At 51.6% G+C, this 16,278-nt stretch overlaps 4 protein-coding genes across 4 annotated transcripts; 1 reads left to right on the top strand and 3 right to left on the bottom strand.

The window, feature by feature from the left end:
* Positions 1-298: 298 nt before the first annotated feature.
* On the top strand, positions 299-2,401 carry Z517_04873 (uncharacterized protein; the record flags this gene model as incomplete). Its single annotated transcript, XM_013430201.1, has 1 exon — positions 299-2,401. The coding sequence occupies one exon, from the start codon at positions 299-301 to the stop codon at positions 2,399-2,401; it is 2,103 nt and encodes a 700-aa protein (XP_013285655.1).
* A 678-nt stretch (positions 2,402-3,079) lies between these two features.
* Positions 3,080-3,769, bottom strand: Z517_04874 (uncharacterized protein; the record flags this gene model as incomplete). Its single annotated transcript, XM_013430202.1, has 1 exon — positions 3,080-3,769. The coding sequence occupies one exon, from the start codon at positions 3,767-3,769 to the stop codon at positions 3,080-3,082; it is 690 nt and encodes a 229-aa protein (XP_013285656.1).
* Positions 3,770-5,139: 1,370 nt separating this feature from the next.
* On the bottom strand, positions 5,140-8,822 carry Z517_04875 (uncharacterized protein; the record flags this gene model as incomplete). Its single annotated transcript, XM_013430203.1, has 3 exons — positions 5,140-6,042; positions 6,095-8,669; positions 8,728-8,822. The coding sequence occupies 3 exons, from the start codon at positions 8,820-8,822 to the stop codon at positions 5,140-5,142; spliced, it is 3,573 nt and encodes a 1,190-aa protein (XP_013285657.1).
* Positions 8,823-9,490: 668 nt separating this feature from the next.
* On the bottom strand, positions 9,491-15,899 carry Z517_04876 (uncharacterized protein; the record flags this gene model as incomplete). Its single annotated transcript, XM_013430204.1, has 3 exons — positions 9,491-14,446; positions 14,496-15,685; positions 15,833-15,899. The coding sequence occupies 3 exons, from the start codon at positions 15,897-15,899 to the stop codon at positions 9,491-9,493; spliced, it is 6,213 nt and encodes a 2,070-aa protein (XP_013285658.1).
* Positions 15,900-16,278: the final 379 nt, after the last annotated feature.

A 16,278-nucleotide genomic window follows, 5' to 3' on the forward strand; every position in this document is an offset into this window, starting at 1 on the left:
GGGAAGGCGCTCGGAAGTAGGAAAGAGGCGCCGACGGTGTCACCAGGGGTCTGCTTCTTATTGGCCAACTGTATTCCACAGATCCAACGCTAGTCTGGATCTGGAATTCATGATTCCTGCAATTGGGTCCCAGTTGAAGCTTCTCGCACGCGCTGGCACTTTAAATTGCTTCATCAAGGCCTCTCCGAACCACTTTCTTTTCACCACTCTCTGATCTTGCTCTACTGAGTGGAACGTACTCACCAGACAGTCGAACAGTCTGGAGATCTATGGTCATTGATTTCTACATCGGTCAACTATGGCTCACTTAACCCTATGTCATGAGCCCTACTCAAAGTTCATCAGCGAGGACCCAGTTACTTCACGTTACAATGCAAGACTGTCCAAGGCGGATAGGCTCATGCTTGGGCCGAAATTGCGGCTTTTGCAAGAGACTGGCTCCACTCGAACCGAGATGCTACTTGAGGTGCAGGCTTTGATTGGGAGACCTGTCACTCTCGCACAACTTGACGGGCTCTTGAAGGAACATGATATCTGTTTTTATAAGAAGAGAGATTTCACATCGGCCCCGGAAGTCCCAGATAGTGACGCAACATCAGCTTCCACGGCACCACCACCACAGCACAGCAGCACTACGTTGATGTGTAACCTCTCTTGCCCAGATATATGGGGATCTGAGTCAGGATTGGAAGAATCTCACGGCTTGAGGTGCCTGAAAATCACATTCCGCCCTTCAAATTGTTCCTTGTTACACTCTGAAGATATATCTACGGCCGATCGCAAACAGGAACACTGCGATTGCACGGACGTGCCTGGACAGTACGCAATTGATAATATACAAATCCAGCCCGAGTCCATGAACCCAGATACTGAAGGTATGGAATGTGGAAGACAGAGTCTCTCAGCTCGGTGTAGCAAGGGAAAGACCTCTACATCAATGCCCTGCATGTATCGATTGAAAAGAATCGCGTTCGACTTGTACTCGACCATCATAGCGGAGCATAAGGACGAAACAGAGCGTGGCGCGAAGATGAACACCATTGCAACTGTATTTTCTCTCCTCGGAGCATATACTGAGGCATTCGACCTGTATCTCCTCGTTTACTACCACTTTCGAGAAAATGATGGAACGCCCGACGCCGCTTACCCACAGGTAGTTCACGGTGCGATAAATTGTGCGAAATCAGCCGAAACGACCCTTCAGATGCAAATTTCCCGAGCAATGCTTGGAGATGTCCGGGACATGCTTCTTTCTCGCTATGGCCGACAGTCTATGGCTGGCACAACGACCTGGAAATACCTCGAACGCGCCCGAAGTCAACATGTCTGCATGCGAGGCAGAGACCAGACCATTGAACCTCTGGAATCGTTCGAGGAACAGGCTTATTGGGCAGTTTCTGCCTTGGTCCTAAGCCAGGATCATCTCGGCAAAGAGTGTGGAGTGGCACCAGACTATTGTATGAATTCCTGGAAAGGCTCCATCATGGATCACCTCTGTAAGTGCGATGTCACGCGCAGGTGCCTAAACACCGCACTGGACAAGGTTTACTCGTATATACATGGAAACCAGGACCAGATTGATCGACATTTGCCATGGGCTTCCGAGCAGCTATCTGTCACCCGGGGATACCGTTACGCTCAAGACTTGGCTTGCTTAGTTCTTGAGCAATGTGTAGTCAACGGGACCAACTTTTCCATTGGACCGGACCACACAGAGAGCGAAAATCATCAAGGCTTTCCCTGTGACTTGAAAGGTCTCGCTGTTGCCATTCTTCCATTCATGTTGTGGACCGAAATCTTTGTGAAGGCCTTGGAGACTCTGTGGTGGCCGTCAACGCCACTTCCCTCGTTTCTGTTTCACCAGGCGATATGGCTCATGAGGCAAAAGATTGAAAAAAGCCCGGCATTCTACAAGAGCACAATCCAGTCAGTCGTTGCACAGTTTTTCCCGACGTCCGATGAGAGGCAAGTCATGCCATGTTTGATCCCCTCCAACACTCTAAAACGAATTGGTAGGAGGGTCGCTGGTCTTCTACACTTGCCCGCCACCGTGGTGCCAGAGACTGAAGAGCCCTGGCATCCTCTACCGCAAAAAGCGTCAGCATGGCCTGGATTTCCTTATTTACCTGGATCGGAAAGATTCCTGCTGAATTCCGGTTCATTGACGCTGGCGCAATCCTGCACCTCCTCCAACAGCTCAGATTATCGCAGGTTTTGGCTCACGGCGTCTGGGCCTAGACCCAAATCTGCCGCTTCAACTGCAACCCAACAGACCACCCCGTCAGATCAGATGAGTTTTCACAGCAGCTTGAGGTTCTCTAGAGTCACTGGTCTTCCGTCGAATCCCTCACTCACGAACAGTGACGATGTCGTTTCCCTGGACGTCAGTATGGGCGGGTAACGAATCAGCAAGTCAAAGGTTCTGGCTGGCGACAGGGTCCTCCTTTTAATTAAGCTGGGACTGAAATATTTCTCCCACAGAGAGAGGTAATGGTCAGATATGGGGTGACAAAGGAAGTTGTGGCTTGGACATGAGGCTGAAACGCAGAGTCTAATGACGTTTCTGGATTGGATGGAATTAATATGCAAAGGGAAAAATATTATGTAAGCCGATATGCCAAGAAATTAACTCCACCCCTTTCGCTCGCATATGAATGAAGCATTTGTTTGAAGTTTGGCTCTATTTCTCTCTCTCTCTCTCTCTCTTTATACCAACCGCACCGTGCCTTTTGTTCTTTGTTTCTATCCTCGAAGCTGGCTCATGTCCACAGTGACCAAGCCTGCACCACCCAAGTGAGAAAAATTCTTCTTAGATGCTGGGAGACCACCACCAGCCAGCCGGCCAGCCAGAAATTCTTCCGTGTGTCTCTCTCGACAATCCAGCTCTGTCACTAACTTTTGTTCCGGTAAGACGTTTTCCAATGGCCCCACCCACCCAATCGAGTATTCAATGATGCGATGATTATCTCCCTCCTTCAATCTGTCATGGTGCTTTCATGACCTGTCTGTCTATCTGTCTGTCTGTCTGCCGATGTAATGTATCAAGATCCCCCAATGATCTATCAAGTCGGGTCAGGTCTCAAACGATCCTGAACCAGTTGTTGAGGACGGCGGCGGATGGTGCGGAGAGTGGGAGACCATGGTGCTCCTGCACGGCGTGGCGAGGGCGGCAGATCTTGTTGCAGTGGCGGGGACGGAACTCGAGTGGTCGGTGCTCACGCTGACGCTCACGACCACCGGATGACACGACGAGCTTCCGTTCGCTTTCTGCGATGACTGCATCTCCAAGATGGGTTGCAGCGGTGGCGCAATGCTCGACTCCGTGCACTTCCTGCTTGTGTTGAGGTGCTGCTGTTCCGGGGTGCTGCTCGCCGTGGTGTGTCCTGAGGACCAACTTCTCACCATGCTGCACTATTGAATCTTTGTCTTTGACCTCGTTGCGGTTCTGCTTCCGCTCTGGACCATTGGCAGTGGCATTGACAGTCAAGACTCCCATCTCATCGTCCCCATCAAACGGATCCATCATCACCACGACCTGCGCCACGTTTCCGCCACGAGAGATCTTGTTCCTGACGCGCCGCATCGGCATTGGAGGTTCAGGCTCACACTTTGCGCACGGACGACGCGTGAACCTCATCTGGGGCCGCAGCTTGAGCTGGATCTTCTGACACGCGCTGCTGTTGGGGCAATGGGTGTGCGCCAGCGAGTTTTCGCGCGCCTTCTTGCCGCAGTCGGGGCATTTCCACTCGATTGGTTGGCGGTAACACATTTTTGCGGTTTGCGGTTTGCGGTTTGCGGTTTGCGGTCTTGTGTCGAGCAGAAAGGGTTGGTGGACTGATTGACTGCGTGAGTTGAGAGTAAGTGACTGGAGTGAGAAGTGTTGGTCAATGGGAAAAAAAAAGGGGCACACAGATGGTGGTTGAGAATTTGGGTGAGGCTTCAGGCAGGGTGGATGGGAGACAGTGCCGTGTACATCTGAGCAGAATGTGGATTGGAGACGGTGGTTCAGATACCTACTATGATGTGATGTGAGTTGTTCTGTTCTGTTCTGGTTGTGTAAGAGCGAGGAGGAGAGAAGTGGTGAGGAAGCGAGGATGATCTCTCAATGCAGATGTATGCTGAGGTATGCAGAGGCTGTGAGGGTTTCAATGGAGAAGTGAGAATGATCAATGATTTTGTAAGATGTGTTTATGAGATGTGGAATGGCAAGAATCAAGCTCTTGAGCAGGTAGGTGAGAGATGGAGAGGACTTTATTAAAGACACGGCGGCTTGAGAAGACGCAGGGGGAAGAGAAGAGATACTGTCTATTGATTGATTCCGTTCATGACTTTTTCTATTCTCTATTCAGGTTTTTATCAATGGCATTGACTCTGCCGGTAACAGTGAATGTGAATGTGAACAATGGCCTTTCCTGCAGGTGGCTGGGAGCTATTGTGACTCCTGCGCAAGTGAATTGCGCCCTGCCGCCCTATTGTTTCAATGGGTTTTGGTGCGCAGCACGGCGGCGCAGAACAGAACAGAAGCGAAGTGAACTGAGAGACCACACATCCTATTGTTCCTATTGTTGTTAATCGTTCTCACACCAGCCCCCTCATGCCAAGCGAAGCCCTCAGTGCGCTCTTGGGCAGGTAAAGGCTTGAGATGAAGTGAAATTGTCCCTGTCGACTTGCCGGGTGTCTGTTTGAGTCTTTGGGGATTGTTTTCAATTTCCCACAAACCCCATTGTTCTCAACTGCAGAGCCCCGTGCGTGCCAGTGCAGCGAGCGTCGCTTATCCTGTCCTTGGTTGTTCTGTTTCACCTTCCCGCCTTATTGTTGTACATGAAAGAGGATACGGAGGTCGTGACAATGCCAAGAGTTTCCGGGCTTTGTTGACATGGCGGAGCGGAGCGGAAGGCTGCAGGCCTCGTTGAATTCGGGGCTTGGCAACTCTTGCAAAATCAACGCCGCAACCCGTCGTCGGTCTCATCCCCAGACAAAGATGGCGCTCTTGAGATTCTAGCATGTCTTCCTGTTCCCTGATGTCCCAAATTTCCATCCGATACCCGACAACCACACTAGGGAGAAGAAGTCATGCAACTGGACCAGAACTAGGGTATTTCTCATCCTCCAATGAATCCATGGTACAAACGTGCTTGTCTAGCACAATCGCCTGAGCTCTTCTCCCCATCCTCTAACCTCCTGTACAGTCACCCCCAGCTGCCCCTCCGCCAGTCCAGCTTCTCTTATAATTCCTTCCAGTTCGTCGTCGCCTATGCTCATCAGCGCCTGCTCCAACATCTCTCCGTCCACAACTCTGAACGGCTCATCCTTCTCCGAAACCTCAGTCTTCAGTGCTCGGAATTTGCTCCAAGGCATATAGCCTGGGGCTTGTACTCGATTGGCCAGTGTGGACTGTAACGTCAACAGCACGTTCATAAAAGCCGGATTGATGGTTGCGAGCATGTATATCGCACCCTCGATGGTCGCCAGGAATGCCCGCGGAGTGACAATCGGTCCCTCACGCAGATTCTTCGAAGCAGCAGACTCCTTCGTACGGTCGTAACGCCGTCCATCTGAATTTGAAAACTCGATCTCCTTGTTTCCGTTTTCTTTTGGTGGTGCTGGAGTGAGTGTCAGAGGGACAATTTTATTGACTACTTCCCCCAGTCGGAATTCTCCCGTAACTTCGAGCCGACGGTTGAAGCCACTAGTTCCACTGCCGTCTTTAGCCTGACGGAGCATGGTTAGATTACCTTCCATGTCGGCAACAACCCATTCGTTTTCCATGATTGCCGCAGTGGCTGAAGACCAGAGTGTAGCAAAATGGCGAGATATTTCCTGCAGAGTGTAGCCTGTTGAGGAAGACGCATCATGCTTGACGTGAAGGATGGATAGAGATTTCATCAGATCTGCAACGGCGATTGAGGCCGGTCCTCTGGGAGTGGCGGGCATGACAGCTAGAGATAGCGGGTTCGTTGATGTGCGGTATGTGGCCAGCTTCTCCAGTCTGAGCGAGTGATCTCCTCGTGTTGATGATGGCACAAGCCCGTAAAGAACAACCTGAACAGACCAGTCAGCCGCAGTGTCCACAATGCAATGATAAAAGACTCACCGTCTTCACTAGGCCCGCCACAATCTTGCCCTCGCACATGGCGAGGCTTCTACATGCGCCCTTGACCTTGATTTGAGTAACTTCCTTCAACTTGTTTTCTTTGTTGACCTCGTAGACGAGTATCCGTCCCTTCGGGCACTCTTCACCAGATTCACTTTCCTCAAGAAGGCTTGTCCCTACCACAAACATCTCCCCGTAGGCACGGGATTCATTCTCCGGTTCGAAAGAGCCCGTTGTAATGATACACTCCACCAATTCTTGATCTTGTAGATCGACCGAGTGTAATTCTTTGAAACTCACCTCGTCTGCGATCTTAACCGAGCTCATTGTTACTTCCGCGCCGTCTTCAATGGCTCGACTGACGCACCCCATCGCGAACATTTTGGCCTTGGGCTCGTAGGTGAGACATCTCACTGTTTCGCGAATTGGAAGCGTCTGCAATTGAGTCGTTCTCTCCGTGCCGATCAAGGCCAGCTTGAGCTCGCTTGGAGTTGCTATAGCGATGGCCGAGGGATATGCCTCGGAATTGAAACTGCACACACGAGAAGCACTATCAGCGTTTACGGCAGAATAGACAATGCGACCTTCGGAGGAATATATCAGGGAGGGTTGCTCGCATGAAGCGAATATGTTGGACAAGCCCGATTGGTTATCCTTTGGTAGTCGTTTGAAGAAAACTGGTTCAGTTCCCAGTAAGATCTTCGTCATCCCGGATAGAGCATTCTTCAAGGGGTCGAAGGAATATGACAAGACTGTGCCGTCGGCCATTGCAACGAACACAGTCAGGGGAGCATCAGGGAGGACGTTGGCGACCAGGACAGAACGTGGGATGTCCGTCCCAGGGGTGCCAACCATTTGTGATTGTAGGGTGTCGAGGGAGTGTAGGTCAAGAATGGCAACAGAGGCTGTTTGCCAGAACGAGACAATACAGACATTACTTTGTGTATCTGGGACTGTTACACCTGATATCTGTGAGTCTGGTGGGAAGGTCTTTGAGACGGTGGGTTTCGCGTCACTGGTGGCGACGTGGAAGACGTGGAGAGTGTGGCCACCTTCCACCAGAAGAAGATGGACCGAATTGGCACTTGCAGCTGTTATTTTTGCTGCGGAATCGGGCGGTTTCCATTCCAATGTTAGCATGTCCGATTCAAGATCTGTGATCCGAAATCCGGTCTCGTAGACCTGAACGAGCTTTCGATCCGGAAGATTTGTCGCGAGAAGAGTTGGTTGGGAGAGTTCGAGGTGGTGGAAGTCGTCAACTTCTTCAACTGAGGCTTCTGCATCGAATTGGAATATTCGCGTCTCATTGACGAAGGATACAAGCAGGGTATCCTGCGTAGTGCCCAGCCCTGTTGAGCTCAAGCCCCATAGGTCGATAATATGAGACAGCTCGCCAATTGTGCCAATCTCCTCCAGACCGACACCACTTCTGACACTCCGAATGGTACCATCCTGCCAGGCACCAGAGGCTGTCACTATCCTAGCTTGGCCAGATGAGAACTCGGGGGTTGCGCCCCCTTCGGCACCTCGACCCAGATCCATGATGGTGAAATCTAGAATAGGGGCGATGTTGGCGAATGTCTGTACGATACGGACACCTTCCTCCTCGATGTGCACAACCTGCGAGTCCCCCGCATGTGATCCGATAAAGACGTAGCCTTCGTCAAGATATATCAAGGAAGAAGCCTTCGAGGTCACACCGACAGGGTCGAGTCTCCACGAGATCACTTCGGAAAAGCTTGTCTCAATCATCAAGAAGAACAATTTGCCGTAGTCATCAGCAAGAAGCCATCGTCGGTCATCAACGTTGGTCCAGCAAGTCCATATCGTCGAGTCGTCATCTAGGGGCTGTGTGATGACATTTGTCAAATCGCGGTCGACGTAACGGATGGCATGGTCGCCTAGAATCAGGAAGCCTCCGTACGGAACGGGGACGGGTATGAGATGGCTCACGCCTTTGTCGAGTTGGTCACCCTTTAGTTCGGCCACTCTCTCCAAATCCGCAGATGCCTGCTCTCCACCAGTCCGGTATTTGAGCTCTCTTATCACTAGCTGTGGATTCTCCAAGTTGTCTTCCCACAGGATGGCCAGCCTCGGATTGTCTTTTGAGTCGGGATCCATTTCCAAAAAGGCCGATGACCTTGTCAACAACTCTTCGATCCTGACCTGAACCGGCTCACCGAGAGCCCCGACCTGAGTGTTGGAAGTGCTTTCTCTTTTAACCCGTTTGTTGGAAGGCTGGATAAAGGGCAGGACTGATATGACTCCGTCATATAGTTCCAATGTCATGTACCGCCGTGTAGGGTCCACGTGGCACCTGTCCGACTCTTGCGAGCTGCGCAAGACTTTGTCTGCCAGATCCACATAGCTCTGCTCTGTTTGTAACTGTTTGGTCTGCGCATTCCATGAACAAGTGAAATATTGGTAGCGATCGGTCCCGACGAAAAGGTGGTCGGTCTTGGAAGACTCCGGACGGAGCTTCTCGAGGATGGTAACGTAGCCATAGACGGTCTTCGTGTGTAGCAGGCTCAAGCCTTCCGGTCCTTGCTCGAAGATCTGGAGTCGATTCGCTTTCCTAGATCGTGCCTTTAGCGCATAGCCTATCGGCGCGGAGGGATTGGAAGTGTACTCACGCGACAATAAGGGTGTCAACGCCAGGCTCTAGGAAATTCAGCTTGATTGCATGGCGTACACCGCTAGGAGGGTGTATTGGAACAATATAAGACATTGTGAATCTTGGTTAAGAAGTCGTGATCTGTTGGAGGGGCAGCACAATTGCACCTCATCTCCCGCGGCCAGGCACCGATAACGAGTGGTTTCAAAGACACTGGAGAATCTCAAGATCAGTCGCGAAGGCGGACACGGCGTAATTGTTGCAGGGTCGAAGCCTCAGCCTCGAGCCTCTGGGGATTGTGAGTGGATTGTTGGATGCCCGTGGGTGAATGTCCGTCAGGGTGAGTTGCTGAATGGTCCGCAGACTTGGAGAAGCGCATCTTGCGGATGCGGGGAAATTGTATGGAAGACATACTGCTGCACAACCATTAACGAGGTATAGACATAGACTGCTGTGGGAATGTGAACTGCTAGAAAGATCTCCGGCATCTTAGTGATATACAATAATGTACAAGAGCGCCTGAAGATGCGCATCTTCACGAATACGAGATTGTTACATGTGCAAGTCGCCCTCCCTTGTCCACCAAAAGACCATTGGCCACCACACCCAACATCCTGCGCCACAAGAAATAGCTGCGCACTCCTGTTCCCAGAACTCCTATCCCATCAATACCGTTCATGCGTATTGTCCTGTTGGTCTTGAACAACGTCAACGCTGAGTACTTGTCAAAGTTCGCCCACAATACACGTCAACCCAAAGAATTGATCAACCCATATCTCCCCTTATGCGACAGCCTCGTCAACACACAGCCACCACCACTCCAATGTCTCATATCCCTTCGTTCGAGGGTTCATCTTTGCGAATCCAGATTGTGCACACCACTGCATGATCAACTCCACCTCAACTTCATCAGGGACGAAACCAAAAGCCCTTGAGATGTGTGAGGCAGTCACGCCCGGCATTTGTGAGACAAACCCGAGCACACCCACAAGGAGCTTGTGCCAAAGTGACACCTGCACATTTCCATGAATATCGACCCACAATGGAACTGAGCCCATAGGTTCATCTGCCTGGCCCCGTGGGACGGGGACCTGGCGTATTCCAAATTCGCCCGACAAAGGACCTCCAAACAGATACTCCGTTGTCGGCGTGATCTCAATGCTGAAGCCTAGCAACTTCTTGTCCAGGGTTTTGGTTCGGTACCCTATTCGTTCGTGATCCAGGCCGTAGCGAGTCTTGGGCACGTCCGCACCTGGTCGGACCTTGATCCGTCCCGTCGCTATCAAGTTCAATATTGCCACCATCTCACCGTCAGATACAACTGCCTCTTTGTCGATCACCATACTATGTCCCTGAGCAAACGCACGGTCAAGAATTTCTGTTTTGTATCTGACGGCACGACGCAGCCCTTCGGGAGTGACCATGCAACGTTCCTCGAATCGCTCAAAGAACTTCCTATGGGGTTCCCATGTGCGCACACGCAACCCTTGCTCCAGTGGCTGATGACTCTGCTTCCGTTGTATGATCCTCTCGTCTTGGAGCAATTTCAATACACGTGAAAGGAGTGCGTCACATTCAAACTGGTCTGAGCCAAGGGAGGAGAGCTTGGTCTGGGCCAGTGCCGCATCGAACACTGATTCTGGGGTGAAAATGGTGGCGAGTACCCATGATTTGGCCACGCGAAGGGCTGGCGCGGCCATCTCAACTTCGAAGTCATGTTGATAACGAAGGATACCGGGTTGCATAGTCGAATCAGCGCATGTGCCGAAAACAACCGACCTAGCGACTTCTTCCTTGACGTTCGTCGTGCTGTTCCCCCAAATGAGGTTGTGAGAGTATTTGGGTTGGGTAAATTCCACGGTATAGCGATCCAGCAAATCATCTCGGTCAGCTGGAAGGTGTGCAATCCGCCTCAAGTTGAAATGGTCGAGGTTCTTCAGAGCCCACTCGACAATGGCGCCCCAATCTGTGGTTCCAATGTCATCAAAGGTAACCGACACTACCTCGCCCGCTTGCAGCGCGTCCAAGTATTTCGACTGAAAGTCATCCGTGAGATTTTGTATGTCGGAACTGTATCTTGTTGATAGTGTGTTCCACCGAGCTTTGATAACTTCTTCTTTTTGCTCCGGAAACAGCGTCATGACAATTTGCCAGTTGATAAAACTTTGCATACCGCCAGCTATCGTCCGAACAACAATGACAGCAATGGCAATGCGATAAATCATTTCCTCTGGCATGGTCTGCAGCCACTTGGCACCTCGAGGAAGCTTTTGGCGTGTAGCATTCAGAGCTAGTATTCCAGTCCGTCTCGATGGTGCCGAGTATAGACCCTGTGCTATTTTCCTGCGGCGTTTAGGTGCCGGTGGGCGGACGAAGCCGTGGTCATCTTCAGACAGCACGCGCTTGGACGGTCTGTTTGACCGCCGAATGCCACGCTTTGGGGAAGAAGGTGGCGCCGATATCAAGTCTGTCTCGTCGAGCGCTGCGATTCGGGAAGTAACACTGGGAGGTGCATTTAGGGCGTTCACAAATGCTGGCCATGATCCGGCAGGAGGATATGCAACCTCAAAATCGACTCCATCTTTGTCGAACTTGACAATCTTACTAAATTCAACAGACAAGGGAACGACTGACCCTGCATACAAGGCACCTGGGACCAAATGATTGATGAAAGCGAACTTAGAGCGCTTCGAAAGAGCCACCTCGGGCTCTTGTTCTTCCCAGGCGCGAACTCCCTCGACCTCACAGGCAAAACGTTGCCAGTCAGGATCGTCGGCTTGAAAGGCATCGTAGTCCAACTTGAGAGCAGGAAGCTGCAGGATATCTTCCAATGAGGAGGGGAAATTTCGCCATATGATTGAACGTCCATTTGTCTTCATGGCTTGTTGTTCCACTCTCCGGCGCCGCCGTACGGGTCGGAACGCGCTCGATTTCCACGGATTCGCATCGGAAGTATCGGAGCGTAAAGCACTTACTGGACACTCTGCCCTCCACTTATGGAGATGCACAACTGGAAGTGACCCCAGTGCTGGAACTTTGAGCGTGAGGAAAGCCGTTGCCGGAGTCTCTGGCATTACAACCGGAGACGGTGTGGCTGTTTCCGTATGGCTCCCCTCACGCTGACTGGCGGCGGAGGCGATGGTTCCGTCTGACGCTGCCGTCGATGCGCGTCGTCTTCTGGGCCGTCGCTCTTCGACTTCAGGCGTTCTGCTCGGAGCCCTTTTATTGACGAGGGGAATGCGATAGCCTTCACCCCGCCACTCAGGCGGGACATAGTCAGTTGGTTCTGCGTTGATAATATTCTGCTTCATGTCTTCGACCGCCTGAGACAAAGGGTCGATATGCGGTAAGAAGATGATTGACCGCTTAACCATAAGCCCAGACTTCGCTCGGAACGTGAAAATGACCTGTTTTAGTCTCCGAGATTCGGTCAAGGATTTGATTGCAGTCTTGATTGTTTTAAGCAAGGGTCGACCTTGCCCACCAGCCTCCTGCCAGCGAGGCAACGAGATGCGTTTGAGCGTAGGCGGATCATTTGGCACGACCCCTGATGTCTCCTGAATCAGTTGAAGAACTATTCTCCGAAAGAGTGCCTTGGCACCGTCGAAATAGCGCTGTTTCCCTTGACTTTGTCGGTTCTTTGGCTGTGGTTCCTCTTCAGAGTCGCCTGTGTCAACAGACTCAGTTCTTGCACTACTTGCCTTTAAGACTCGTTGTCTGGTGTCGGCCTCAGATGGGAAGGAGCTTTTCTGGTGCACAGTGTCCATCTCTTCTGCGACATGATGGCTCTCTTGCACCCGCTCAGCCACAGAGGGACTTCTGGTTGTGGCAACTTCGGAGATTCCCTCTAAGATAGCCAGTGTAGCTGGCTTCTCGGTGATGTCATTTTCAACCGCAGGCATTCTCGTAACTGCTGTATCACCAACACTGGGACTAGCATCAACATCCCTTTCTGCGGCACTGGGAATGGGATGTTGTGCATAGTGAGGGGTTTGTGTCTTCTGTGTATCCGAGTCTGGGATATCTGCGGAGCGCTCCTTTGTGGGCGAGTGGTCTATAGAATGTGTCACTGCCTCTGCACTGAGTGTTTCAGGTTCTTGATCAAGGGATGTCTCATTTTGGAATCCAGAGTCTGCTGCACATATATCGAATGGGACTTTCGGAGCTTCAGAAAGGACATCAGGCAGCTGGGAGGAGGGCTGATCTGAATTCCGAGACTCGATGGCTTTGCGGGTTAACCTCCGATTTCTGGAAGGTCTGATACGAGGGGTTTCGGTGGTGGTGGGCCTCGAGCTTGGAGCCACCGGTGTCACTGAGCTGCGGTCTCGTTCTTGATTGCTCTGTTGCGAACCTCCTTCGGCCTGCACAATTCCAATTCTCACGTCCTTGGGAGAGACGACCTCATTCATCGATGCGGGGGATGAGTCTCTAGGCAACAAAGTGCTCTCACGGAGAGGTCCGGTTTCTTCGTCGGTAGTGTCCATGGACACGTTTACCTGTAGCTGAACATCGCCGGCCTTTGGAAGTTCAGGAGCCTGTGGCGCCTGCAGGCGCGGGTTTTCATAGAAAACGCCCAATCTAGGGCCTGTTTTCCCCTTCTGTTCGACCTTGCTGAGTGCCCTTCTAGCCTGGCGCTTCGATGATCTTGGCGCACCTGGCGCTGCTTGACTCCAGGGTGGGAGATTAGGATAATACCTTCGGAATGGGAAGCTATGTGACGCGCTAGAAGAGAGGAAGCGAAATGGATGGATGACGTCCCTCTCGTTGAAGTCGAGTGATTTTAGCCGTGGAGTTTTTACAATCATGATCTGCGCTACTTTCTGGCTGTTGTCGGAGCGAAACCCTTTAGGAGATATATAGATGCCCTCTGAAGAACGATCTATCATGGTTTTTGTCGAACGGACCCAGTCCTCGTTGATGTCTTCCGGATGCATGGGTATCGGCAATTTGGCCTCTAGGGCCTGGACTAGTGCTTCATCGAAACCTGCTGGGCGTCGGGCATGTAAAGCAACGGCCGAGGGATTTTGGGCGATTCCCTTTGTAAGGTTGTCAGAACTCGTGCCAGCATCCGGTCTTGCCTGCTTGAATTGCATCCGCCAGAACTTTTCCGTGCCCCGCATGTATTTGCGAGGACGGCCAATTGCTGTCTTCTCATCACCTGAATTTCTGCGGCGTTTTAGCGGTTGTCCCGTAGGCTGCTGCGGCTGGTGAGACAACCGGTTAGGAACCCGGTTTGGCGTGCTGGACACGGCTGTCGACTCGTCGCGTGTTGTAAGAGCCATCTTCATCCCGTGCTTAACAATGGCAGGTTCCCCGTTGCGCTGTTTGACATCTCCAGCGGCAGCTGCCTTTATTAACTCGAAAAAGGTAGCCTGGCCGTGACGCAGCTGCAGAGCCAGAGGGGGTTGCACCGGAAACCCGAACTCATCAACATCAAAATGAAGGGAGTTCTGGTGGTCGACATCGGAGCCAGCGTCATTTTCTGCAAGCCTCTTCATCATCTGACCAGCACCTGGGATATCGGAAACGTCGAGATGGTGGTCTGTAGCCTTCTGTAGAAAGGTATCCCACGAGTAATGGACATACTGCGTGACCCCTTCCTGTCTCACGGTGGTCCGGACGATGGCCAAGTGGCACAAATGTTGGGGCTGCATGATGAGTGATTCGCATGAAAGTCGGAGTAACAGAGACTCTAGTTGACGGCGCACAAAGTCGCCAGTAATCATTTTACGTGCATTCTTCTCACTGTTAGTATTGTGGCAGACTTGGGGAATTACATGGACTTACCAGATTCGTCAGACCCTCTTGACCCGCAAGTCGTACGGCATCAACCATAACATTAGGCATCAAGCGGTCAGGGTTCCACCTGGCAGGTTTATAAACAGCTTCGTCGGACTCGTCATCTTCCTCCTCGGCGGCTGGAACTTCGAGGGCACCATTGTTGCGATCTTTGCGGTCGTAAGTGGATGCCAACTCCTCAACTGTCTGGCTCAAAGACAACATCTCTGTGTCGAAATTATCCAGGTCCACTGCGCCGGCACGCCGCACCAGTTGAACGAAATGTCGTAGGTCATCAGAGGTTGCAGAAGGTCCGACAGCAGTTCGGACTCTCTTGATACACTTCAGCTTCTCGAGCCGACGGATGATCTTGGAAAGGATGGCGGACTCCCCCGAAGACCCCAGGCTCAGTTCTTCTGCTAGACTTGTTTGAGATATAAGCTTGCGGTCTTCCAGCACATCAAAAATCCTGCGGACGACATCTCGCAAAGTTGAACCACGTTGTGGGAGGCTATGGAGCTTATGGAACGGCTCAGCGTCTGCTGCATTTTGTCGGGCGAACTTTCTCAGCGTCAGTCGACTTGTCCGAGTACCGTGGCGAAAAACGATTTCCTTTGTGATGTAGCCTTTGCTTTGTAGGGAGTCCGTCCGCTTAGGTACAGAGCGTTTGTCCTGGCCAGATGCTCTCACAAGGTCTCCTTGTAAAATTCCAGTTGACCTTGCTGCCGCAATATGAGACAAGAGTTCGAACTCAAGAGGTACAACCTTGCTGAGGTCTGGCGGATGACCGCATATCGCTTGCCAGATTCGCGTCTCGCTAACAGAGATCCGTGGACCCTTACTAGCACGGGGTTTCTGAAGTCTTGGTTGCTTCGTTGGTGTTGTGCCGGGTTGCTCTGACCCGTCCGAGTCGGCACCGTCCTCAGCGGGTATTTGCCTACCATTGGGACCAAGGTCGACGTAGTTCGGAAATTGAATCTCAATCTCCGTCAAAGATGTCTTGTTGTACCTTCTATCTTCACCGATAGAGACATCAGGATGCCGACCTAACCAGGACCAGATCTTGGAAAGTAGGGGGAAATCAACTGTAACCGGAGGGCTTGGTTCAATGTGCTCAACGGGGGCATTGGATCGTGAGTTATCTTCCAGGTCGTTGTAGAATGAAGAGATGAAGTGAGCAACATCACGGATAGTAACACCTACGCGTAGACTTGAGTTAGCATTCGTTGATGGATAGATGTGGGGCGGATCCAGTGGTTGAAAGTGAAGTTGGAACCCATCGCCACTGGGAACCTCGGATCATGCAGGTTTGGAGGGGGAAAATGAGTCGCGAAAATCAAACTGACCTCGACTTCCACTGACAGCAATCTCCTCGAGCAGAAACTCGATCAAGTCGTCCAGGCCCTTCGCCATCGTCTGTACCCCATCTCATGACTAGGTGAAGGGTTGGCAGAGATTCTGGTCGCTAGAGACCAAGAGTGTTTGCTTTGGTCACTGTTTTTTTCACTCACATGTTCGAGATCCAGTGACTACACTTTTTGGCTGTGGCCTTGGCATATTTTTTGATTCCCACTGATTGGTCCAGATTGCACCTCGTCTCACTTTCCTGAGATTGGTAATAGCACGTGATCTGATCCATCTAGAGCACTTGAGTACCCACGCACCCAACTAACGAGGCACCTGGTATCTTCCTAGGTAGCACTGGGCAGGCGACTCATCAGTGGCGATGACAGTGTAGGAGTCAATTGCAGATGAAGCATTTGGACTGGGGGCCTCTTCTGACTACCTGTGC

The sequence above is a fragment of the Fonsecaea pedrosoi genome (genome assembly GCF_000835455.1).
Source record: "Fonsecaea pedrosoi CBS 271.37 unplaced genomic scaffold supercont1.3, whole genome shotgun sequence".
Taxonomy (NCBI): domain Eukaryota; kingdom Fungi; phylum Ascomycota; class Eurotiomycetes; order Chaetothyriales; family Herpotrichiellaceae; genus Fonsecaea; species Fonsecaea pedrosoi.